At 51.2% G+C, this 23,447-nt stretch overlaps 10 protein-coding genes and 1 non-coding gene across 11 annotated transcripts in view; 5 read left to right on the top strand and 6 right to left on the bottom strand.

Moving 5' to 3' along the window:
- The window catches only part of Pmar_PMAR013240 (Guanylate-binding protein, putative), a gene marked incomplete at both ends in the record, with an annotated part of 4,750 nt that extends 756 nt beyond the window's left edge, over positions 1–3,994 (top strand). The window contains 18 exons of the mRNA XM_002772853.1: positions 594–681; positions 731–793; positions 1,261–1,348; positions 1,396–1,506; positions 1,550–1,597; positions 1,644–1,765; positions 1,814–1,898; positions 2,126–2,212; positions 2,427–2,515; positions 2,560–2,685; positions 2,732–2,785; positions 2,996–3,094; positions 3,139–3,244; positions 3,294–3,374; positions 3,414–3,523; positions 3,570–3,665; positions 3,710–3,847; positions 3,896–3,994. Coding sequence (XP_002772899.1) covers positions 594–681; positions 731–793; positions 1,261–1,348; positions 1,396–1,506; positions 1,550–1,597; positions 1,644–1,765; positions 1,814–1,898; positions 2,126–2,212; positions 2,427–2,515; positions 2,560–2,685; positions 2,732–2,785; positions 2,996–3,094; positions 3,139–3,244; positions 3,294–3,374; positions 3,414–3,523; positions 3,570–3,665; positions 3,710–3,847; positions 3,896–3,994 — 1,690 coding nt within the window. The remainder of the gene's footprint in view (positions 1–593; positions 682–730; positions 794–1,260; positions 1,349–1,395; positions 1,507–1,549; positions 1,598–1,643; positions 1,766–1,813; positions 1,899–2,125; positions 2,213–2,426; positions 2,516–2,559; positions 2,686–2,731; positions 2,786–2,995; positions 3,095–3,138; positions 3,245–3,293; positions 3,375–3,413; positions 3,524–3,569; positions 3,666–3,709; positions 3,848–3,895) is intronic.
- A 703-nt stretch (positions 3,995–4,697) lies between these two features.
- Pmar_PMAR013241 (hypothetical protein) lies at positions 4,698–5,488 on the bottom strand (the record flags this gene model as incomplete). The annotated part of the gene is made up of 3 exons (XM_002772854.1): positions 4,698–4,879; positions 4,924–5,209; positions 5,258–5,488. The coding sequence occupies 3 exons, from the start codon at positions 5,486–5,488 to the stop codon at positions 4,698–4,700; spliced, it is 699 nt and encodes a 232-aa protein (XP_002772900.1).
- Positions 5,489–6,608: 1,120 nt separating this feature from the next.
- Positions 6,609–7,362, bottom strand: Pmar_PMAR013242 (hypothetical protein; the record flags this gene model as incomplete). The annotated part of the gene is made up of 4 exons (XM_002772855.1): positions 6,609–6,769; positions 6,814–6,919; positions 6,962–7,102; positions 7,144–7,362. 4 exons carry the CDS (start codon positions 7,360–7,362, stop codon positions 6,609–6,611), a joined length of 627 nt encoding a protein of 208 aa, XP_002772901.1.
- A 512-nt stretch (positions 7,363–7,874) lies between these two features.
- Pmar_PMAR013243 (hypothetical protein) lies at positions 7,875–10,619 on the bottom strand (the record flags this gene model as incomplete). Its single annotated transcript, XM_002772856.1, has 8 exons — positions 7,875–7,942; positions 7,991–8,098; positions 8,145–8,275; positions 8,319–8,449; positions 8,495–8,528; positions 8,783–10,135; positions 10,182–10,324; positions 10,530–10,619. The coding sequence occupies 8 exons, from the start codon at positions 10,617–10,619 to the stop codon at positions 7,875–7,877; spliced, it is 2,058 nt and encodes a 685-aa protein (XP_002772902.1).
- An 808-nt stretch (positions 10,620–11,427) lies between these two features.
- On the top strand, positions 11,428–12,000 carry Pmar_PMAR013244 (hypothetical protein; the record flags this gene model as incomplete). The annotated part of the gene is made up of 2 exons (XM_002772857.1): positions 11,428–11,787; positions 11,857–12,000. The coding sequence occupies 2 exons, from the start codon at positions 11,428–11,430 to the stop codon at positions 11,998–12,000; spliced, it is 504 nt and encodes a 167-aa protein (XP_002772903.1).
- A 119-nt stretch (positions 12,001–12,119) lies between these two features.
- Pmar_PMAR013245 (conserved hypothetical protein) lies at positions 12,120–14,534 on the top strand (the record flags this gene model as incomplete). The annotated part of the gene is made up of 15 exons (XM_002772858.1): positions 12,120–12,239; positions 12,284–12,402; positions 12,450–12,549; positions 12,635–12,786; positions 12,838–12,913; positions 13,016–13,144; positions 13,189–13,309; positions 13,356–13,459; positions 13,510–13,594; positions 13,647–13,752; positions 13,806–13,972; positions 14,017–14,111; positions 14,155–14,228; positions 14,275–14,377; positions 14,421–14,534. The coding sequence occupies 15 exons, from the start codon at positions 12,120–12,122 to the stop codon at positions 14,532–14,534; spliced, it is 1,665 nt and encodes a 554-aa protein (XP_002772904.1).
- A 193-nt stretch (positions 14,535–14,727) lies between these two features.
- Pmar_PMAR013246 (hypothetical protein) lies at positions 14,728–14,958 on the top strand (the record flags this gene model as incomplete). The annotated part of the gene is made up of 2 exons (XM_002772859.1): positions 14,728–14,793; positions 14,836–14,958. 2 exons carry the CDS (start codon positions 14,728–14,730, stop codon positions 14,956–14,958), a joined length of 189 nt encoding a protein of 62 aa, XP_002772905.1.
- A 394-nt stretch (positions 14,959–15,352) lies between these two features.
- Pmar_PMAR013247 (Exosome complex exonuclease RRP46, putative) lies at positions 15,353–16,421 on the top strand (the record flags this gene model as incomplete). The annotated part of the gene is made up of 7 exons (XM_002772860.1): positions 15,353–15,446; positions 15,492–15,612; positions 15,667–15,835; positions 15,879–15,972; positions 16,021–16,106; positions 16,153–16,296; positions 16,353–16,421. 7 exons carry the CDS (start codon positions 15,353–15,355, stop codon positions 16,419–16,421), a joined length of 777 nt encoding a protein of 258 aa, XP_002772906.1.
- Positions 16,422–17,419: 998 nt separating this feature from the next.
- On the bottom strand, positions 17,420–17,501 carry Pmar_PMAR013248. Its single transcript has one exon. It is a non-coding gene; the product is annotated as a tRNA-Ser (tRNA).
- Positions 17,502–18,241: 740 nt separating this feature from the next.
- Pmar_PMAR013249 (coatomer complex delta chain, putative) lies at positions 18,242–19,574 on the bottom strand (the record flags this gene model as incomplete). The annotated part of the gene is made up of 10 exons (XM_002772861.1): positions 18,242–18,300; positions 18,349–18,389; positions 18,439–18,538; positions 18,589–18,756; positions 18,807–18,879; positions 18,930–19,023; positions 19,070–19,158; positions 19,210–19,281; positions 19,324–19,433; positions 19,487–19,574. 10 exons carry the CDS (start codon positions 19,572–19,574, stop codon positions 18,242–18,244), a joined length of 894 nt encoding a protein of 297 aa, XP_002772907.1.
- A 190-nt stretch (positions 19,575–19,764) lies between these two features.
- Positions 19,765–23,387, bottom strand: Pmar_PMAR013250 (Alpha-1,3-mannosyltransferase ALG2, putative; the record flags this gene model as incomplete). Its single annotated transcript, XM_002772862.1, has 22 exons — positions 19,765–19,832; positions 19,880–19,929; positions 19,976–20,069; positions 20,134–20,253; positions 20,304–20,376; positions 20,427–20,520; positions 20,567–20,664; positions 20,705–20,770; positions 20,816–20,925; positions 20,969–21,031; positions 21,233–21,278; positions 21,328–21,405; positions 21,693–21,829; positions 21,885–22,035; positions 22,082–22,247; positions 22,294–22,330; positions 22,435–22,595; positions 22,781–22,896; positions 22,940–23,049; positions 23,099–23,208; positions 23,252–23,325; positions 23,349–23,387. The coding sequence occupies 22 exons, from the start codon at positions 23,385–23,387 to the stop codon at positions 19,765–19,767; spliced, it is 2,061 nt and encodes a 686-aa protein (XP_002772908.1).
- Between the last annotated feature and the right edge of the window lie 60 nt (positions 23,388–23,447).

Here is a 23,447-nt window from a genome sequence, read left to right on the forward strand (position 1 = left end):
TGAAACAAAACCATACTAAAGTGCTCACACGTCCTTATGGAGCAGCACACACGCGTACATGAAGTCAGTTGATCATGCTAATTAGCCGTAGAGCTTCTTCCTCTGCGGTCTGACTACTCGTGCAATTGCAAGAAATCCTGTACAATTCATGCAGTTGCAGGTACATAGTGCCAGTGTAAGGTATTTAGTGCTGGATTCAGGGCCAGCCGCCGTGGGGATAGTCGCGCTATTGCATCATGATAGACCTCACCATGGTCCTCAACAGTTTAGGAGTGATCCTATGCCCACATGAATCATTCAACACGACCGGCCCTCGTTGGTCTCCTGTTCATCGCAATCTGCATCTTCCTATCATTCATCATAGTCCCAAGATTCCTATACCCTCTAGTAGAGACGCCTTCTAGTATCAGTCCAAGCCCATCCCCCTGGCTGAACAGAACAGTCGTCAGCTTCGTCACCACTACAGTGAAGGGCTGTAGTGTGCTGGGCTCTACTGCACTTATCCTTCGTGCCTTGATAAGAAGGAGAGCCGTAGCAAGAGGCTCAGGAGCACCTCCTAAGAAGAAGGCTGAAGCTCGAAGGGTTATGGCTAGGTTCTCCGAGAAATATGCTCAACGAACAGGGACTAAATTCTGCCGAGACCGAAGGGTCACCGCCCGAGTAATCAAAGGTCTAGCAAAGGTGGTGTCACACTCGTGTCACCATCGATGTTGATGACTCTTGTTGTCAGCATAAAGTGGAGCTAGGGGCACCTCTCTGTCCGTGCCGGGACTACGATGACAAGGAAGCTGAAGTGAAGCGAGCCTATTGGAATTGCCCTTGTGTGCCTATGAGGTTTGTGCTACCGTCCCTACCGTAAAATATCCATCTTCTCCTCCAGGACGAAAGGGCACTGTCACTGTATGTTGTTCCTACAACCGGACAGTGATTGGGCATCCGACAGCACCCCAAGGATCACCGTGACCGACATAGAAGACCTTGCACCTGATGGACCTTGACTGTTGCAGTGACGTTTCCACTCGTTGTTGTCTAGTGTTGGTAGTGGAGCATTAGACTGGCAGTTGCGATGGACATAGACTCACTCTCCTCGCATTCATCAGACGTAACAGTAGTAGTAGACGCATCCCCAGTGTCTGGCCCTTCCCGACCAGCCTGGCATAAGGAGGGCGAGCCGATGCAGTTGCTCAGTGTTGAACAGGAAGATGGCAGGGAAAGGGTACTGCAATAGTAGTAGTGGGTGTAGGGTAAAGGGTGCCTCAGGTTACTGTGTGCTCGAAGGCTAAGGACTACTTCATCAATAGTATTGGCAACAGGCCTGTAGCCGTAGTAGTGGTATGTGGCCTCTACCGTAATACTACTACTGCTATTCCTAGCCCCACCGACGACTTCTAGTAGGTACGGGTAAATCCTACTTGCTCAACCTATTGAGCCATCACCACCCTCACTCTGAGGAGCTCGGAGGTGCCGACAGTCCTGCCTTCACTGTGGGCGCTACTGTCAACGCCTGTAACGATGGACAGTGTGGAGGGGGCTCATCGGAACTCCTCAGGCACTAGTGGGATTTGGATGTGGGCGAGTAGTATTAGCAATGATAAGGGTAGTTCAGTAGCATAGGTGGTGGGGGAGCACACCCTTCCCTCTAGGCCCTGTATATGTACTGCTCGACTGTGAGGGGTCCGGCAACGTTGAACATGATAGAGATCACGACTCAATACTCTTCGCCCTTGGTACCCTCTTGAGTGGTTACTTTATATACAATAGTAAAGTAACTTCGGCATCTTCCACACCACCTCCCCCTATGATGCCAACTCAGGGCGTGATCGATGAGAGTGCCATACAGACACTGTCGGTGGTCACCTCTCTAGCACAACATATACAGAATGCACAGCAAGACGAAGGTAATCCTCTTGAAAGGCAGTCGTGTGAGGCCGTCCTTCCTTCTCCTCAGTGCTCACAACAGCCCCGCACTTCCTGTGGGTGGTAAGGAGCATTTCTGTAGTGTAGTATTACGACTTCACCTAGTTACGTGATTTCGTCTTGGCCCTTGAAGACCAGAACCATCGCCCGATCAGCGCGCAGGAGTATCGCACCTCCTTCATGTCTATTGTGGAGCGCTATGGCTCAGATACCTCGAAATTGCTCTATCGGACAAGAGTAGTGTGGCGGCGTACCGCAGCCAAGAAAGTCGCGACTGCCGAGAGAAACTTTGCAAGTACGTTAAAAGTACTGGTCTAGCCGTTATAGTTCTGTCCTGCCATTCGGAAGACCATGGGTTCGATACTGCCCGCGGAATCGACCTCATCCTTAGTCTGGGTACATCTCAAAGGGTGTCTATATAGTATTGTAGTTCGCTTGGCATGGTTTAAGACTGATGTAGAGGGATTGTGGTATGACTCTCAGCCTGTTCACCCATCGCGACTGCATAGCACTGGTCACACCAGTAATCGACGAGGAGAAGCTCCAGGCCTTAGACACCGTACCGTATTCGCAGCTCAGGAAGGAGTTCCGAGATCAAGTCGGCAATCTGGCTTCCTCTCGGCCTCCTCGGCTCCTTCCCAGGTTGAACTTTTGAAGACAAAAGTTTTCCGAGATTGCGCGCCGAAAACTATCAACAACGTGCCCGTGACTGGCATAATGTTTGCGAGGCTACTAGATCAGTACGTCCACTCAATCAACAGCAAAGAGGTGGTGTGTCCCTACATCCCCCAGTAGCCGAGAGTCGCCCTTGTAGATACCCAAGGTGGGCTCGGTGTGGCAGGCGTTGCAGGCTCAAGAGGGGGAGAGGGTACGCGGGGTCCTGATGGCCGCCTGTGGGCACGAGTAGTAGTAGTAGGTGCTGGGGGAGTGCTCGAATGAATACCGAACGTTGGTGAGAGACCGTGTGAAGCCGACTCTGCCGATCTTAGAGGCCAAACTCACTGCCAGCATTAAGGCAATACGGCTAGAAGTAGAGATGGGCTTGGCATTGTATACACGACAACATGTATGTTGACAGGTGTACAGCAGATTCAAAAAGGAGTCTTTGGGGGAGAAGAAGGTCGTAGCTCAATATAAAGAGCAGTTGAAGGACCTCATGGATGATGTAGATAAAGAAGTAATCAACTGTGACCAGCTCTGCCGGTATTATGCCCTGGGTAGGTCATCAACAGCAATGAGGTGATGGCTCGAGAAGACTGTACAAGACTGTTGAAGACTCTATGGCAGCCAATAGCACATCGATTAGATGCTTATGATGAAGTCGAAGGTAGAGCGGTGATTGGGGAGGAGGATGGATAGGGCGGGGGTTCTGTCAGCATACAGTCTGGAGGAGGGTATCGCCGAATTTACGAAGGACCTTTCCAAGTTGCGAGAGGCTTATCAAAAGGATGCCAGAGGTGAGAATGAGGGGCAGAAGGCTGTGTAGGGGTGCCCAGGCCCTACCACTGTGGTGATGGAGACCTATACGAAATGGATGACGCCGAAGCAGGAGAAGGGACTTCTGGACCTCACGCGCAGACAACAGGAGGCGGCTGCTCAGCGAGCGGTAGTGTGGACTATCCTAACTCGATTGATCAAGTCCTTTGATGAAGGTGATGATGGAGCGAGAACGAGCTATGGAAAGGGAGCGTGAGCGGTCTGAGAAGGAGTTGGAGGAGAGGAGGGCCAGAGAGCAGCACGAACGGGAGGTGGGGTCCTTGTGGAAAGGATCATCAAGTACGACCATGGTCAGAGGTATCGTCTGGAGCGTACTGAAAAGATGAGGCAGGAGGTGAAGGAACTAGCGCACAACATTGAGGGTATCGACACTCCCTCTCTCGTGGATGAGGAGACCGACGATAGCCAACGACGGATGACGGAGGACATGGAGGTAGGGGGAGGGGCAGTGGACTGTGTGGTGATCGGGCTTGGAGTTCAGACGGAGATCGCACAACTCCGAGGGGCGCTGGATGATCGAGATGATAGGAATAGGAGAGCTCCGTCAACGGCAGCATGCTGTAGATGCACTATAATGTAGAACTAGTAATTAGTTTCGACCTTCACCACCAACACTACTGTGCACTAGTACTTGCCATGTTAACACTGCTATGCACTATACGGTTGTGTTGAAAGTCAGTGGGCTGATGTATTGGAAATCGCAACCGTTGTGAAAGGGAGTTCGTTCTACCGGCAGCACATAGACCTAACCTGATGAATAGGCGCTTTTGGAGTTAAAGACTTCAACAGCCTAGAAGTGATCCTTCTGAAATCCTTCGATGCCGTATAGTAGTCGGCTTAGCTAGTGTATTGAGTCTATGAGAAGAAGGCGAACACCCACCCCTCCTCCTGACGGGGCCCTCGTTAGCACTACGGATGCACATAAGGACCTAATGTCATCCCTGGCCCGTGCGTGGAGGGGACGGGTGTAATTGTCCGCGTCCTCTCTACTAAACAGAAGACAAGTCGGAGTTTCCTGTTGTTTGTCCATTATTAATAACGCAGAAGGGAGAGGAGCACAGCAGCATAGCATGGTTAAACAAGAACAACAACAGGGCATCAGTGATTGTTATATAAATCGTCTACGAGAGTGAAGGGCGTGCAAGGCTGGTGCCAGAATGAACCCATCAAAGGCGTATTTTCGAGGGTATGCTTGTGACTAGCACTCGGATGAGAGCGGTTAACCTAAAGAGGATAAGATGATGTCGTACAAGGATCCAACGCTATTCATGACCAGCTGTAGATCACTGGATACTCTGCCAGTTCGAATAGACCTCATCGACAACACCAGTCTTCACCAATTCGTTGAAGAGAGACTCGAGTCTTTTGTCGGATATTATGGGTAGACCTCCCTTGCTCCTAGAGGCTCGTTCAGGAGTTGGTCGTGGGAAGGCGTAGACGAGATTATGAACAGGGCCAACCGCTCCTGCAATGGGGGCACTGTCATCAGAGGCGGGGGTTTTGACTTACCTCGGTCCTCGAACCCGGCCTGGGTATAAGCATCCTCCTCCTCGAAGTCATCCGGAAAATGTCGCGCCCAAACAGCGACTATCCCGGGGTCTTCCTTATGGATCTGTGCATCAGATGAGACATTGCCGCTGTAGACATCCCTCACGTATTCAACTAGTCGCCTGAGAATCGCGGCCTCTACTCCAACGTTTTTATACTCTTCATGTGCGAACACGTTATTGATGTATACCCAGTCACCATAGTGCTCAGTTTGGACCACCCCAAACTCTGCAGACCCGGCAATAGCCTACAATGGAGGTCGCAACATTTGCTGGTCACGCCATGTGATCCTCACTTTTTGGGACGGATGAGGGGTGTCTACCGCTACGAAAAGCCCTGAGCCTGTGTAGTCCTTCACTGCCCGTATTTTGTCCAGAATATGAGCTGGGCGGAACTCAAGGGAGTCAGTCAAGGGCCGCTGCTTGATACGTATTTTCCCGTTGACGTTCACCAGCGTGCGGAGCTCCAGACCGATCACTATCGGGTTTACTATACAGAGTAGATATGGGAAGAGTATAGTGGTCATATTGGACACTACGGAGCTGAAGGGGATCGTTGGATGGAATTGATGATGATGATGTTGGAGGGCTCAAAAGCGGAGACTTCGAACTGTGGAAATGTACTTCTTCGTGCATTGTCTCCAACAGCGTTGCTCCGAAGGGCCTCTTGGAAATGTTCCGACCCCTGTATTCAGGCCAGAAAATGATATTTAATGATCAGCATTGACCTTCGCATGCTACAGGATGCTACATCGCGGTAATAACACGACAGTAGTATTGGAAACCGTTACCATCGTCGCGAGAGCACCATAGCCAATTCAAAAGCCGCGATCTCCCTGAACAGTCGTCCTCCACTACGTTGTAGTCTAAAGTACCCACCGTGACTTAGCCGCGTGGAACTTCTTGTAAGTGAGGTCTTCCTCCCCCACCGCCTCAAAGACCGAGTCAAAGGAAGGCAGTCCACTGCCATCATCGGCCCCTTCGGGCCTTTTAACGTCCTCTTCCGCCGCCTTACTCAGTCACTGGGTCACTACCTCTTAGCCCTATGGCATTGCCACAGACCTAGTTGAGTTGGAAGTCAGTGGGTTGTTGTATTGGAGTTTGTAACCGCTAGGGAAGGGAGTTCTCTGGCCGGCCATAATCTCGTTTCACATGCACTATATAGCCCTAACCTCTTGAAGTTGAAGACTTCATCTCACTTGAACTGATTCCCCCAAAATTAATGTGTATTGGTGGTAGTGTATAGTCGGTTTAGGTAGTGCATTGACTTCATGAGGAGAAGGCGAGTATCAAAACCCTCCTCTCAACGATGCCCTCGTGAGCTTAAGGACCTAATGTCATCCCTGGCCCATGCGTGGAGGGGACGGGTGTAATTGTCCGCGTCCTCTCTACTAAACAGAAGACGAGTCGGAGTTTCCTGTTGTCTGTCCACTATTAATAACGCAGAAGGGAGAGGAGCACAACAGCACAGCATGGTTAAACAAGGACAACAACAGGGCATCAGTGATTGATATATAAAGATCAGCTATGACAGTGAAGGGCTTGCAAGGTAGATTGTTGCTGCGTATCTTCGAGAATACACCTGAAAAGGACATGTTAAACTCATACGAGGATCCAGAACTTATCATCATCATCACCAGTCGTCAATCACGAACGCTTCTGCCAGTTGGAAGAGCCCTTATTGGCAGCACCAGCATTCAACAAGTTGTTGAGCAAGTACTCGAGTCGTCCGTCGGCTATAATGGGTAGAACTTCTGCAGTCGGTCGTGGTAAGACGTAGACGAGATTATGAGCAGAGTCGACCACACCTGCACTGGGGACATCGTCATCAGAGGCTAGGGTTTCGGTTCACCTCTGTCCTCGAAGCCTGCCTCGAGATAAACATTTTTCTCAGAGGCGTCAATTGGGACCGGAAGTCGCGCCCAAACAGCGACAGCCCCGGGGTCTGTCTTATGGATCTACACGTTAGATGAACAATGGCCGCTGAAGGCTACTCTTACGTATTGAATGAGTCGATCGAGAATCTCGGTCTCTAATAGAACCTTTTTGTACTCTCCCCGAGCGGAGACCTTATTGATGTATACCCAGTCACCATGATAATCAGTTTGAACAACTCCGAATTCCACAGATCCAGCGATGACCTGCAAAGCAACATAGGAGGATCCCAATATGTGCTCCTCACCTTTTGGGACAGAAAGCGGTTTTCTATCGCTACGTAGACTCTTGAATCTTTGTACTCCTTAGGTGTCTGTTTTTCCTCCGCAGATTTTGCCAGACGGAACTCCAACGGGTGTTTTTTAATTCGCCGCTTTCCGTTGAAGCCCTTCAGCGTGCGAAGTTCCAGACCGATCGCTATCGGCAACATCGCATAGAATAGATAGGGGAGGAGTATGGTGGTCATAATAGAGATGGACACCAAGGTTGAGTAGGAAGCTCTACAAGGCTAAAGATGGAAATGATGATGTTAAGGGGCACGGAGACGGAGACCTATGGAATTGTACTGTTTCGTGCGATGTCTCCAATAGCGTGGCTCCGAAGTACTCCTTGAGAAAATTACGACGCCTGTATTCAGGGAAATAGTTATTGAATCAGCATCGACGTCTGCATACTAAGACCTCCATCTCGGTGATAGCACGACAGTTGCATTGCCAATGCAGCATTGGAGAGGGTAACTTGCCCTGGTCGCGATATCACTACTACTCGAGGTCAGCCAACTCCCGAAGGAAGTCTTATTGCCTTTCGTTCTGCCCTTGAGGGCTTTAAGGCTTGTGGGGGAAAAAGGAGTCTTCTTATGAGATGTCAAAGCCCAACAAGAGGTCTCTCAACAATACTTGCCAACTCAGCCTCGGGTGATGTTCAAAGTGGCGACCACTACTGATCAACACAACAACAGTAACACTAAAGGAGATATTCTCAATCATAGTCGTTGCGCATCTTCATCCACAGCTCAGGCTTCCAAGATCGGCCAGCATGGTCCTCACCTGAGACACTCATCATAGTCACCACACACACCTCTCGAGCCGCCCTACCACTCTGCCCCTTAAACCTCTTCAACCGTGTTCTGTCTTTACTAGAATACCTCTGGGAATCTTGCCTCTCCCGTTTGGACATACTGCTGAAGGTTGGCCTCGCCGATTCTGAGACCGACTATACCGGTAACCCCCCCACAGGAGCATCCCCCACCTTCCCTTGGCTCGTCCCCTTCCACCTTGCCCCCATCAGTGACCTGTTGACTCTCTTCAATCCTCTTCTGCGCCTCAGCCCTCTTCCGAGCTTCCTCCCGCTCCTTGGCCAAATCAAAAGCCGCGATCTCCCTAAACAATCGTCCTCCCCTACATTGTAGTCTAAAGTACCCACCGTGACTTAGCCGCGTGGAACTTCTTATAAGTGAGGTCTTCCTCCCCCACCGCCTCAAAGACCGAGTCAAAGGAAGGTAGTCCACTGCCATCATCGGCCCCTTCGGGCCTTTTAACGTCCTCTTCCGCCGCCTGACTCAGTCACTGAATCACCACCTCCCACCCATATGGCCTTACCGCAGACTTATCCTCGTTGTCCTCTTCCCCAGAGCTGTTGCTACTACTACTAGTACCGCTCCGCCGTCTACCAGGGATAGGGTCTACCTCAGAGCCCGACGACGAGGAGGAGGAGTCCGCATCCGAGTACCCCGAGAGCAACATCAACAACTCTCCATCGAAACTCCCGCCCACTACTACACAACAACTAATTACAGCGACAAGGTCATTATAGGTTACGAACAACATCGTCATGCTGATAGTAGCTTACCACACTTCTCTTAAATCGGGGCATACATCTACCCTCACTGACTAGCCCTCCTATCCTTCTCCTGAGTCCCTGCCATCTCAGGCCGAACCATCACCGTACTCCATCGTCGACTCCCATTAGGATTGTCCTTATCCTTCAGCACAGCTGCAGCGGCCATCATAAGGGAGCGCCTACGTTCCTCCATCTTGGCCCCCAACACCGCTTCTAACGCGCTGGGCCTCGGCAGCCCTCCCCCACCCATCAGCCTAGACCCAATTCCACTTCCAATGAGCCGAGACGCCCTAGCAGCCGTCACGGAGCCCCTCGAGCCCGGTGGGGTACTCCAAATGTGCTCAGCTCGAGAGTTTCCCGGTGGGGCCAAGACCGTCAGGTCGGATGGTAAGGCTGAATTAATAGCACCAGAAAGAGTCTTGTTTCCTGATGCACTCTGACGGCGACCCGCCACCACATGGCAAATGGGCTTCAAGGCCTTACGCTGTAACGTGGGGCCCTCTGTAGGCTGAGGCCTCCATCCCCTCTCACTATTGTTCAACATATGACAGGTCTCAGCCAGTGTTGGTAACCCTATCGCACGCCCCACAGCCGAGCCCCGAGGGGCTCTCATGCTGCCCGTTTGCGTAGTACTAATAGTCTTTTTCTTCCCACTTTTAGGATGAGGCGATCTACCACTATTACAAGTCCTAGCTTCTATTACTCCTCTTGAAGTCATGTAAATTCTTGGTATTGTGAACTGTCTACTAAACCTCCTCTTGGGATTACCATCACCACTCGCCTCTGCCCCTCCAGCCTCCCCAGAAGGTGGCACCACAAGAAGACTCCCTTCAGCCAAGGTCCTCGATCGCTGTGGACTCAGCTCGGCCTTAGGTGGGGGTTTGGGAATGATGACCTCGGGGGCGGGCGCCGAGACCCTCCTGGGTCCTTCAATACGTGGTTCCTCAACACGAAGATCTTCCACGACCTCCCCGGATTTTGGTGAACCGCCTTCAGATTGGCCCCCCTGAAGTGAGAAGGCCAACGCCTCCTCCCTCCTCTTCTTCATCTCAAACACCCTCATAGCAGCCGCTTTCTGTAGTCGACGTAGGTCCGCCGGTTGGACCCGCCCCATAGAGTATTCCTCGACATCCTCCAGCCCCACCGGGCTGAGCTCAGTAGTGAAGTAAGCCGACCAGTACCCCTCAGGGCGGTCCACCTCCAACTCCTCCCTAGCAATTAGACCCTCCCCAGAAGGGTGCACGATCTCGTCAGCGAAGAGGGCCAAGGAGCCCAACCTATTCGACTGTTCAGCCTCATTGAGCTTCTTGCGGCCCCTGTCTGGTTCGGCCGGCAGTACCGTATTCCACTTGTCGAAACTCAGCTTATCTACCTCATCAGCGCTCGAGCGTCTTAGGTACCTGACCACCCCAGTGGAGACCTCCTATGACCCCCTCCACACGCTACCATCCATTCACTGCATTGCACTGGCCACACACAGCATCGGCCGTGCTGAAGCCCTTGACAATTCCTCTGCGGAAGGGCGTCGCGGCACCCAAGGCGTCTATAGAGGTCTTGGGCCGGAGGTTGCATTTTCTCATCGACACCACCTAATGCAAAGTACACTCCTCCTATCAGTGTGGGAATATATTTTTGCTTTCCTCAGCTGAGCTCAAATTTTTTCCCTCGAATTCGGGTAGAAGTGTACAAAAACCGAAAAAAGGTTTCCCCAAATTTCCTCAAAATTCTCATATTTTAACCAACACATGTAGTTGACCCTGTGGACATCTCCCGAACTAATAATCTCAGACTCACCGGCCTCCTCAGACCAAGGCCATTGGGTATGACCACGATAGGTGGCGACTCGCCCGATGGAGCGGTGTCGGCCGATGGTACTGATAGCATCAGCTTGACAGGTTTAGAGAAGAGGCCCTACCTGTCCATTTCTGGATGTGTGCCCTATAGGCATCCCATGGGAGGGGCTCACCGGTAACGACCTCTCCACATCGAATGCAATGGAGGGAGTTGAGGAGGTCTGCGAGGGCACTGGACAGCGTAGAGGGGCAGAGGACCTACCTAGGTTGGAGGAGGACGGGTCAGTGGTGGCTGCACTATGCAGAGGGACCACGCATATGGGGGACGATGGTTCACTGTCGGGCTCAGGCATATATAGTAAATCACTATCGACGAGTCTCCTGTGATGAAAGGGGTTGACCACCGTAGTAACGGAGGACAGCGTTGCTAGGGAGGAATAACCGGGCCGTTGGTCCATGGGTACATTGTGTAAGCAGTCACTGTCCTAATCATCTTTGCTCGGCTGCCCACTCGTGGGAGGAGGACCCAAAGCTTCTTATGACTGATCAAGTAATTACTATGGTTGGGCCTCACTGGGAATGCTATGTCGAGTGTATGCGGCCTCTGATGCTAATGAGGACTGCACTGATCGGCTCCAATGTGACGAAGACTACTTCCCTTCCAGATTTGTCCCGTACAATCTCAATAACACTCAAAGGCTTTCTCTACCAAGTTCCATCTGCCTAGTTCCTCCAATGGCACCACCAGCTAGCGATCAAGATTCCAGTGAACACAATTTTCGAGCGGCGAGTGGTTGTGGGCGCGCGCTAAATACATTCCCCCCCAGCGGCGCCACCGTTGCCTCATCGTCGTAGTAGTAGTTGATGCCTATACGTGTCTGAGTCTCTGTTGTTACATTATGGACGCTCTTTCCCCATCCGGGGTCGACCCTGCCCAGACTACTGAGGCCGATAACTCTACCATTGAAGCGGGGAAGGATTCGGCCACCAGCTCGGGTGGTGGTCGCAAAACAGTTCAGGTTGAGGGAGGGCCTTCACTGAGGACTGTAACTACTGTGGTGACCGCGGCTAGTAGGGCGAGTCGTAGATCTGTGAAGCCCGTGACCCCAGTGTTAAAACGACGGCATTCGGGGGGTCAGGGGGAGGCCCCTAAGGTTAATGTCTCGATGAAGGGGACGGTCACACAACAGCTGCCTGCAGAAGTAGTAGGCAATCGTAAACAAATAGGAGGGCGCCCGGAGTCGAAGACTGAATCTGAGGTGGGTATCTTAGGTTGCAGCGAACAAGATACAAAATAGGTCCGGTTGAGGCACATTGTCTCTTCTTAGGGTAATCTGTCCGCCCCCAAGTCCAGTACATCCTATTCCGTCGAATCCAGTGCCAAACGCCTCATCGAGGGGTCAGGTATGATGAACTCTGGTAAGCTCACTCGACAGTCTACCATACCCATGAGGCCCAACGGCCCCCAGTAGGCCCCCCATGCACGCATGTACCAAATCATTGACACTGCACTCCCCTGCTGAGTCCCATCCTAGGTTGTGTTATCAACTGCTACCCCATATCGCAGCTATTACTACCATAACTCGTATCAATGCTCTTCTTCACTCTATCGGCTATTACCTCCATAGTGACAACGGCATTCGATGGCTCCTTTGGGGGCTCTCAGGTTATTCAGGACAACGGTGACTCCTTCCTCACTGTCACCGTGAAGGTAATAGTGATGACCATGCCCCAAGGGGAGTGGTGGGGCCTCAGGTTGGGGAGAAGGTCATTAAAGTGATCCCCGACAGTGGCTCTTTCGACCTCTACCTCATTGATCAAGGGGCATGCTCAGAAGGCCTTGGACTATGCCGTATGGCATACAACTCCAAAGAGTAGGAACGCCCAATTGAGGGGTTAGTATAGGCTGGGCGGGACTCAGGTCCGGTACCCATAAGTTCCCTGATGGGGATGTTATCAAAGACGTGGTTTTCGGTAGTGGCACGGCTAGGTGTCGGCTGGGCTTTGACAAGGCGGAACTGGTACTAGTAGTAGTAGTAGTAGTAGTAGTAGTAGTAGTAGTAGTAGTAGTAGTAGTAGTAGTAAGCTCACACGGTGTTGGAGCAGGTTAATGAAGACGACGAAGGGAATGTAACGGCACACTCCAGGGGCACGCCTATGGAGGCCCCTTACGATGCTTCCTTTGTCGGTAAAGGGTCTCCTAAAGTCCTCTTTCCTCTATGGCAAATCTTTGCCCTCGATGAGGGTCTCCTCAGGATGTACTACTATTGCAAGCTCCTAAGTTTAGTAATGTGCCTCCTTCCTTTTAGTTGGGGTGATGGTAAGGGCTTCCAGGGTATACTGGGTATGGGGTACAAGGCTGGGGAGGACGTGAGCCCTGATGAGGTAGTAAAGCTCCTCTCCCATGTCTAGTGGTGGCCGCCTTAAGTAGCCTCATAGTACTTTGCTCGCTACAGGATCTTACTGTTGTCATCATTATCGTTGTAGGCTCTAAAGCAGTTGAATGCTACAGAGGGCGTATCAGCTGTCACTGGTGTCTCCACCTTAGCCCCAGGGGAGGGCGCCTCGGAATTGTTCACTGACAAGTTCGCCATATGCCTCCCTAGAGGGTCTCGGGTAGGCGGCCACCTAGTTGTCGCTGGCTCCATGCTTTGGTACAGGCTAAGAAGTTGGTCCTGCCCGAGCTGGTGGCCTCTCGTGGTCTTCGTAGCACTCCTAAGGCCGTATCCTTGTCGACTGATCACCCTACCAAGTTCGAGGACCTCACTACTGATGACAAGGGTAGTAGGGTAGTGGTCCTTGGGGGCCTATGAGGAAGTGGTGTCAGGCATGCTCTGGTGGGGGGCCTCCATCCCCCGCAGTCGGAAGTTTCCGATCAATACCCCTGTCATTGGTGTAAGGCATTGGACCATCGGCATCAAGAGCGTCCAGGTAGGCCCCCCCCTTCCTTATGGAGCTGGTCGGATAGTCCTTGCCTCTAGGTAGTGGACTCTACCAAGGGAGGCGGCGGCAAGGTCCTGACCTCCTTCTGTGACCAGTCGCCCTGTGCGGCCCTAGTCGATAGTGGTATGATGCCCCTTCGTCCGTGTTGGAGGAGACGAAGCCGCCCTCCCATCAGGGACATCCCTCTTCGCGTTACCGGTGCCGAGGGTGAAGGAGATCTTCAAGAGCCTCGGGGACCTCAAGTTGGACTGCTCTAATGTACAAGACCTCCCTGATATACAGTAGGGGTGACCATGTTGCCCGAGGGGTAATTTCGTGGCGCGTGACGCTGTAGGATCGCCCTTGGGGACTCGAAGGAGCCCTTGGTGATCACACCCGAGTCGTACGTGATGAAGATCCAAGCCCACGACCTGTCCCTCTACGAGTCCTTCGGCCAGAGTCTGATGCTGGCCGGCGACCTCCAGCGTATCAAGAGCTCTGCTAACCCCAACGTCACCCTATGTAGTCCGAGGGGGACAGAGGCCTTCACTGAACTCCTTGTGTAGGCCTGCCAGCTTTTATGGCATCCCCGGTGTCTCAAGGGACCGTGAAGGACTTCCCCTCGTACCTTCAGACCGAGGACCATCTGACGGAGATGATGGTACTGGTGCCGGCAGTTCGGATGGTGATGGTCGTGGGATCAGATACTAGGCATTCCCATATTCAGAGAGTACACTGTTCTGTTCGACAGGCAGTCTAGTGCTATCGCCTTTGACAGGTGTGTCCCGGCTACGCCCACTATCACTATGCAGTGCTTTGATCAGGAACCCCGACGATGGAAGTGGGTGCAGTAGTAGTACGGCTGCAGGCCAGAGCTCCCTCATCCACCAGGGCCACGTTAGGAGTCGTAGTAGGAGGCCCCTCGCGGTAGTAGGGTACACAAAGGGTAGGGCTAGTTGTGTCTTGGCAGATACGAAGCATGCCTGCTCCGGAGAATCTAATATTCCCCTCGGGTTTGGACTCCCTCCGTAGGGTCGCCCCTCCGTCCAGTGGGGCTGTCATTGGCTCGGAAAGGATGCTCTAACATGGGTGTTGGCCTGATGGTGTTGATCTATGCGCTCCTTGTTGGGTTAGTAGCGGCTGGGTTCAATCCCGGGTCCTATCGTATTCTCCCCTAGGGTTGTCGAGATTCATAACTCTTTCTCCTGCATATAGTCGCCCTATGGTTGAGGATATCCCCTTTACCGCGTCGTAAGGTGTCAGCACCCCTGTCCCCTATGTCCCTCTTCCCCTCTGATACTGATGGCGAAGTGAAGCATTTGAAAGGGGCCACCTTGGACGAGGTAAGGGTGAGGCCCTCTCACTGTCGAGGGGCCCTTCATCAGGTCGTCACGGTCAGGGAGTGCGTTATATTCTCGACACCAGCTTGTGGATGGTGTATTAAGGCCAAGAGGTTCCTCACAGAAGAGCTCATGGTCCCCTGTAGTTACTATAGTCTTCATGAGTAATAAGCATTCATCACTTGGGTGGAAATCGTCGTGCTATTTCGACAGCTCTCCCGTACTAGCAAGAGAGCTCATCAACAGGACGGGTATGAGGACAGTACCAAACATATATATCCGAGGGCGACATGTTGGCGGTTATGATGACCTGCAGAGGATGTAGGAGGGAAGAGTACCCATCTGGGGGAAGGTTACGCTCTGTCAGTTACAGGAGGTGCCGTAGTGGGGAGGGGGGAGAGGAGACGGATAAACCTGTATGTGATTTCATGGCGCGCGGTCATGATGCAGTTTTAAAAGCTTCGCAGTAGTAGCCTCAACCGAGTTTCTGTGTGCCCCTGGCCTTGTTGGGTTCCCGAGTGCTCGTCGGTGCATGCCCTTGGGAGTTCCTTCCTCTGTCGTCATGTCCTCTGCAGTGGACGAGGTCAACCCGAACAAGGCCGAGGTAGCAGCGCCAGAGTTCATCTATCATCAGGCACGGATAGATGGGAGGGAATGTGAGTCGATCATCCATCCGGGGTTTCTGCCAAGTCGCTGTATAGGTTCAATGATGCGCCCTCCTACGCTTGAGCTTGGACTGTTGCCTCAGAAGGACGGCAGTGCACGCCTGGGCTTTGGTGACACTGAGGTTCTGGTGGGTGTCAACGGGCCAGTGGAAAATAGGTATAGTCGGGGGGGGGGGTGTCCAAGCAGCAATGGTGTAGGGGAATTGATCAGATTCCCGTTGGGGGTGAGCACGCCTGGGTACCCGCTGGATGTGACCGTGCGAAGAGCCTCTGGCATGCCAACTGCTGAGGATAAGAGTGTTGAGTACCAACTCACGAAGTTCATTAACACTATCATCGATGCACATCTCCTACCCGGCAATACCATGGTCACTGTAGCGGTAAGGGGCCCTCTCGATGAGCTTAGAGGACTGCGGGTCTCAGGTGGAAGTGATGAACAATGATGGATCGCTTCTGTCGACTATCTTTAACGCGGCGATCCTTGCCCTCTTGGACGCGGGTTCGATTCCTCTCAGAGGTATTTTTCGATCACCTGATGCGATGGGGCCTCATTGATCTTGAGCAGGTACAGCTTTCGCTGCCGCATTGGGTAAACGTTATCATCGCGGTGGGACGCAGATCCTGGTGGATCCAGATCAGTCCGAGGAGGAGGTAGTAGCGGCGTACAACCCAAGGCATCATCAATCGTTTGCCTCAGTCCTCTGTCTTTACTGATACCTTCGTCATCGACATCCACTCGCAGGATGTGGTGATGCTGGTGAGAGATGTCGCCGTCGGGGCAGCGGCCGAGAAGGAAGTGGAGGCCGATGCACTGGCTCCAACGGCGGTAGCTGCTGTTAAAGTAGGTTGCTTGGGGGAGGAATGGTTGGATGCCGCATTGCTGTATTATTGTGTTAGGCATTCGAGAAGTACGTCCGCTCCTGCCTTGCAGTGTATTACCAGAAGATTCGACCTGTCAATGCTTAACCAACGTGAACATGTTGGGATTGTTGTGTTTATTTTAACGACGTCTGAGGGTAGAGGGGATCAGATGAGACAGTAGGCACAATCCACAGCATTTCCAGGTCAAATCAATTTTTCACCGACAAATTTAATTTTTTACCTATTTGGTTAATGTTTTACCTTTTTAATTAACGTTTTACCCATGGCTTTAATGAAATGCCAAGAAAACTAATATTATACCCGGTTTATTTGAAAGTTTAGGAGTTTAATTTAATCAAGGCGCGCCCAATGACCACGTGCACGTTGTGAAAGTCAATGACAACTCGAGGAGTCGTGCCGCTGCTTCGGCAGTAATATTAGTATTGCACTTGCCTTGCTTGTCGCCGATTTTAAATGACTTGAAACTGGGAGAAGAGTCGCTGATCAGCATGACCATAAAACTCAACTTGTTCAACTACCTCTATGCTTTACCTATGTAAATCCCCGTACGATTTCTCCCTCCTTCAGCACAAAAGTGTCTCAGTACATCCCTTGCTATTTCAAGGGTAGTCTATTGCTAAATCTGCACGCCCACATTATCATTGGGCGCGCCTTGATTAAATTAAACTCCTAAACTTTCAAATAAACCGGGTATAATACTAATTTTCTTGGTATTTCATTAAAGCCATGGGTAAAACGTTAATTAAAAAGGTAAAACATTAACCAAATAGGTAAAGAATTAAATTTGTCGGTAAAAAATTAATTTGACCTGGAAATGCTGTAGAAAGGGTCTGTGTATGAAGTAAAACTTCATCGTCGATACCACGAATTGGTTACCGTAGCTACGATACATGTTAGCTTGTGAGGGTGTCGTTCAAGTTTGTACAACCTCAAAACACAGATTATCTGTTGATTGACTCGTAGTGATAGATTTACCGTTGTCATTATTTGCCTGTGTACTAGCTCGATGTGATGTAATGAGATGCATATTTTCCAATTCCTGTGCTACCGTGACCTTGAGTGTTACTGTGGTGTGCAAAATACGACACCTGGGAGATTCGAACTCCCGCGGGCATAGCCCAACGGCTTAGCAGGCCGCCGCCTTAACCACTCGGCCAAAGTGTCTAATTTTGATTTCTGTGAGGTGAGTGTTTTGGTTCACGGAATTCTTATGCACTAATAACTAGCCTAATTGTGACTTGCGCTTCGAATTTCTTATCGGAACGATACAAATATAGGGGGCATTCGCTCGAACATTAAGAACAAGATTGGATATCTCCAAAAGACTCCAGCCCGTGGAATTCTGGAGATTGGGCCGTTACGCAGTTGGATCAACTGGGAACCCCAGTCTGGTAACCGCCAGCGAGACCGCTATAACGCAGTGAAGGGTAGTGAATCGAAGTCCACAGCAACTCAAGTCGTTGTTCAGTGATGTCGGACTTATTCGTATAGTTGTTGACTCACGTTACTGTCTTGTGCGAACCAGGCATGGGTTCACATCACCCAAATGGAACTTATTGGCTCCCCTATTCAGTTGCAACTCCCATAAGAGTTTCCTCTATCCTTGCCCTTCGCTCACAACGAAGGCGGTTCTTACCTTTCGGGGAGAATAGCGACTCGAACAAACCCCCCCAAATAGGATGTACTTCAGCATCAGCATCGATGTTTCCCAAGGGAAGTAGTTGTTTCCCAAAGATTGCTTCTCCCCCTCACTAGAAAGGATGCCGCCCAACACATTCCGAACCCATGCGGCACCTCCTCAATCAACAATCCAAAACCACCAAGTATAGAAATATCATCACCACAAATAAGACAATAACAACAACAGTGTTGTAAATCATCATCACCCTCGCCACTTGTCTGAGTTACTCCAGGCCGCCCATATCGTTGGGCTGATCGTTCATCGTCATTTCACTCAACTGACCTAACACAGAGGGAACTCAGCGGGCCCTACGCGAATAAATGTCACCACCTATCGGAGCTTGGCGTCTCTTCCTGCCCAGGACCAGACCCCTGAAAATGACAGAATCCACGCAACTCGACAACTACAAGGTCTAGTTACTTCTTAGGCGCTCCTGATGCGAACGACTGTTGCTGCTGCTGTTGATAGTAATCATTCAGTGAACCCTCCGACCCTGACGCTGCTGAAGTGAATCCACCACCTGGGGAGGGACGCGCTATGCAAGCGATGCGAACTGAGGCCGCCGGTAACCTTGGAATCGCTGCTGCTGCTGTTGCTGTTGAACCGGCCGAGGTACACCGAAATCATCACCACCGATGGAAGAGAATTCATCCACAGCAGTGTCGTTACCAAACCCACTCGGGGCAGTGAGGGACTCAGCAGTGGAATAACCCTGTCGAGTACTACGGAGCCTCGCCTCTGAAAAGGAGCATGTCCGACTAGACACGACGAACACACATTGTGAATACCTTTAGCCTGTTGGGCCCGTAGTCTAGCCAACTCCAGTTGCTTCTTCTTAGCCACCTCTTTGGCCTCATTCATCTGACATGAGCCCTCCCTCATCAGCCCGGCCAACTACCAAGCCGTCTTACTTTGCTCTGTTCAATCATCTGGGCCAATCTCTCCTCATGGGAGTCCATCTCGGTATAGGTCTTTATTTGGGATAGAGTAACAGCCTCTCGATACCTAAGCAACAGCATCACCTCATCCCCGTCGACCTACAGTCGCCTACCCAAAGCTGACAACCTCATCGAACGCAAAGACAAGATCGAAGATGTTGTCCAGAACAGCATCCTCCGTTACTGAGGTCTTCACTACTTCCTGCACCACCTGCGGTCAACCACTGGTCATCATCCCACTACCGCCTCTGACCATTACGTTAGTGAACAGCTTGAGCGTATCCAGATCCTCCAGGATGTTCGACTGTTTCGTCGTGATAAGCACCTGATCCGCAGCGTACCCCTCAGTGAACCCCACTCTAATTACCAAGTAGAGCTGCTCTATGGGTTGATAAACATAACGAATATTCTCCGTCTCGATGTAGGTGTGATCGGACTTCTGATTTTCTACCAACTTCATAAACGCTCCCAGTAGACCTACATACAGACCACTCAGCGGAGCCTAGCGATTCACGATTGGAGAAAATAACCTTCAATTCGTAGTCTAGGCATATCGACGAACTGTCGAGCTAGAAGTGTCTTCTGTTTGGAAACCACTGCTGCTGATAAAACTACCATTAACGATGGATGTTAGTCGTAGAAGAAAAAACAAGTAACTCCAATTGGAACTACAACCACCAACAACTCCACAGGTACAAGACTCCTAGGAAAAAAGGCGCTTCTACTACTACTGCGACCAAAAAATACACTATACTGCTATACGGTGTTGAATAGAGTAGCCCAGCCGCCATCATGGCCCATCATGGTTTCACTCTAGCCCTTGGTCCCCTGGCCGGGCAGTCATCGCCATCATCTCACCAAGGGTAGGGGAGATAGCTAAATCGATGAGCAGACCACGAGCCCTGTCCAGGATGGTGACTTACCATTAGGTCCTCCTCCCTGTTGTCCCCTCTTGCGCCCCAGGACCAACCCCCTGAAGGCATCAATCTACCAAGTGTATCACCGAGACCAACTACTACTTCTTAGGTCCACCAGCCATCGGGAATGATCCATCATATCGGTCATCAACTCCAGATGGTTGGATGTCCACAGCAGCACTGGTGAAGCCACCACCTAAGGGCCCAAGATCCGACCGAGCTCCAACGACCACTCCGACCTTCAAACCTCTGACTACTACTGCCCCCTAGAGGACCCCTCTCCCCCTCCTCTTCGTAAGGACCCAAGACATTGTCACTCCCAAAGCCCGTCGGGGAATCATCAGCCCCAGAGGGCATCATACGAGCCCGTAGCCTCTCCTCTAACCATCACCAACCAACTGCTAGAGTGTCACCACCCAAGTGTGAATACCTTTGGCCTGTTGGGCCCGTAGTCTAGCCAACTCGAGTTGCTTCTTCTTAGCCACCTCCTTGGCCTCATTCATCTGACATGAGCCCTCCCTCATCAGCCCGGCCAACTACCAAGCCGTCTTACTTTGCTCTGTTCGATCATCTGAGCCAATCTCTCCTCATGGGAGTCCATCTCGGTATAGGTCTTTATTTGGGATAGAGTAACAGCCTCTCGATACCTAGGCAACAGCATCACCTCACCCCCGTCGACCTACAGTCGCCTACCCAAACGTAATGATCTCGTCAAAGGCAAACACTAAATCGAACGCGTTGTCCAACACAGTTTCCTCACAAACACTAGTCTTAACAACCTCGGGGACAACCTACAATGATTGTGATCAACCTAGAGTAAGCAGCGAGTACCGTCGTGAGTAGCTTCAGCGTGCCAAGATCCTCGAGAATATTAGACTCCCTGCTCGTCAAAAGGACCTAACTCCCATATACGTCCACTCAGCTGCTGCTGTTGCTGCCTACCAAATAGAGCTGCTCTATCGGTTGATAAACATAACGAATATTCTCCGTCTCGATGTAGGTGTGATCGGACTTCTGATTTTCTACCAACTTCATAAACGCTCCCAGCAGACCTGTACAGGGACCATCCCCCTCCCCCCAGCCCCTCTTCCTCACCCTCTATCCTGAGCCTTGCCACGTCAACGAACTGCCTGGCCAATAAGACCTTCTGGTCCGATACTATGGCGGCCGATAACACCACCATATCACCGCTCAGGGAATGTAAGATTCAAAAACTGCCACGGACATGCCCTTCACATCAGGTCACTCAACGCAACACCAACGACTTCAGAAAATCATCATCACTAAATCACCATCATCATCGGCGCCTCGGATACCCTCCGCTCCGCTTCGCTTTTTTACTACGAGATTTCCCATCACTAGCATTGATAGTAGCTTCAGTAGCAACAGGACAACCCCGGACCATCTACGAATGACGATGAGCTTCTTCCCACTACCCCCAAAGACTGATTCACCTTGTCCAACTCTCCAGCGAAATGCTCTAGACCGAACTTCTGCCGTACCCAGTCCTCACAGACCTTCCCTCTGTTGGCCTGTGACGATACCATACACTCCAACGACATTAGCTTTAGAAAAGTGCCAACACGGGGACGGGGGCATACCCTCTCATAGTACCACCCCTATAACGGAGTTTCGCCAGTGATACGAGAAACACTAGTGAAAAATAGATTTCACGACTACTTCATATCGCGAGTATCGTGTTCTACGCTACTTCACGTAAAACTGGCGAAACTCCAATGATACTAGTATGAGCGAAAATATGAATATCACCATAAAAGATCGTCAAACTAACTTCAATGGGAATTGAAGTTTTTACTACATCCTTATGTTGGAACTCTTTCATAGCTCTGCAGAATTCATAGGGCTCGGCCGGGCCTTCACAGCAGAGTCGGCCAGTCTTGCCATCACAGATACTCTCCAGAGGTCCACCACTACGAGGAGCGATGACAGGAGTGCCTGAGGTATCTTTAGGTCGACCACACAAGATACAGAAAAGGTCCAGAGTGACTACCTAATGCCATGCTTTCACATGGAACTATACCGAAGTGTTCCCTACTGGGAGTGTACAAAGTGGCCAAGGCATTTCGCAGAAGCCACAGCCTCACACCGTCCGAAACCGAACGTAGGAAGATGACTTCCCTTCCCATCCCTCGAGCCTTCTCCTGAAAGACACCCGTCAAAGAGAGCAACACTTTCAGATGGTATCACCTTCAGTTCACTATAGTGTTCGACATTTTCTCGAACCCGGGAGTCGTAACCACCAGCTACTACTAGACGTGGGAGTGAATCGACGTCAACGGCGGATGCATCAGAGGACCCAAGAAAGAGCTTATAAGCCGCAATAGCCAAGGCAATATTCTTCTTACGCTCGTATCTGGCCGAATACCACACTTCCTCCACTTCACAACAACTACTACTACCTATTCAAAGACACATAGAAGCCGCTCTTGACCAGCTCTGCCGCGATGCTTGGATCCAGCTCGTCCTTAGGTGGGATGCGTGGTCCATTAGCGAGGAAGGCATCGGTAGCAGTAAGGTCCACAGGGGGGTACACCACCTACCATCACCATCCTCAATAGCCCTTGCATCATCTACTACCCGGAGCTCCTTCCCTTTCAGTGATGGGAAGGTCCTCCTAGTAGTCTCCTTGGTAAATTGACTATTAACGGCAATACAGTCCGCAAGTCCTGTGGTTAACTCCTCCATACGGTCCACTGGATACCTATTCGATGGCGATCCAATACAATTTCGTGGCGCGCGACATGGAACATTCTCTAGGCATGCTCTTTTTCATACAAGTACTACCAAATCACTACATAGTACCGAGCTTCAACCACAACGACAACCCACCCTCCCATATGGGGAGATTGAATATCATACTGTGTGCATCCACTACAGGGCTACTACCTATAGAGCCGCTTCAAGGCAAGGGTCCGATCAGCACACAGTAGCTGGTCAGGGAAATGGCAATAGAAGATGACCCGTGGCGCGATAAGGCGCAGTAGAGGGTTTATGAAGGAAACCTGAAGGTGGCCTCAACCACATGGTTGTATTCAGTCCATTCACCTGGTCATTGATAGCTACATCGAATCGGGCTCCTGATATGAACGCGTAGAGACAGAGGTAGACCATGCGGAGGATAGCACACACCACAGTGAAGTGGCCGAATATGGTGCCTAATTGGACCTATTCCGTATCTTCCACAGGCAACCTCAAGATACTTACGAGGCAGCCAGTCTCCGGCGACAGTCACTTTGAGCGTCCCATCCCTAGTAGATTGAAAACAGTGCTGTGGGTCGTGATGGGAGGTATAAAACTCCACCTTATGCCCCAACCTGAATCGCCTACTGCATTGACCCTATCAGCTGCTTCTATTACCGTTGTAGGCCCTCTGCTGCTGACACTACAAGGTTCTCAGCCCCACCGATGCCCAAGTCTAGGTGGAAGAATACCTATCCATACAACCAGAGCTCACAGGTCCCCATGGAGGCCCTAGACCCTTCATGTAACGCATGAACGTCATCGGTTCATGCAGTACGAGGGTAGCCAAGGTGCTCCTTTACTGAAACTTCAT

The sequence above is a fragment of the Perkinsus marinus genome (genome assembly GCF_000006405.1).
Source record: "Perkinsus marinus ATCC 50983 genomic scaffold scf_1104296960350, whole genome shotgun sequence".
In the NCBI taxonomy this organism is placed as follows: domain Eukaryota; phylum Perkinsozoa; order Perkinsida; family Perkinsidae; genus Perkinsus; species Perkinsus marinus.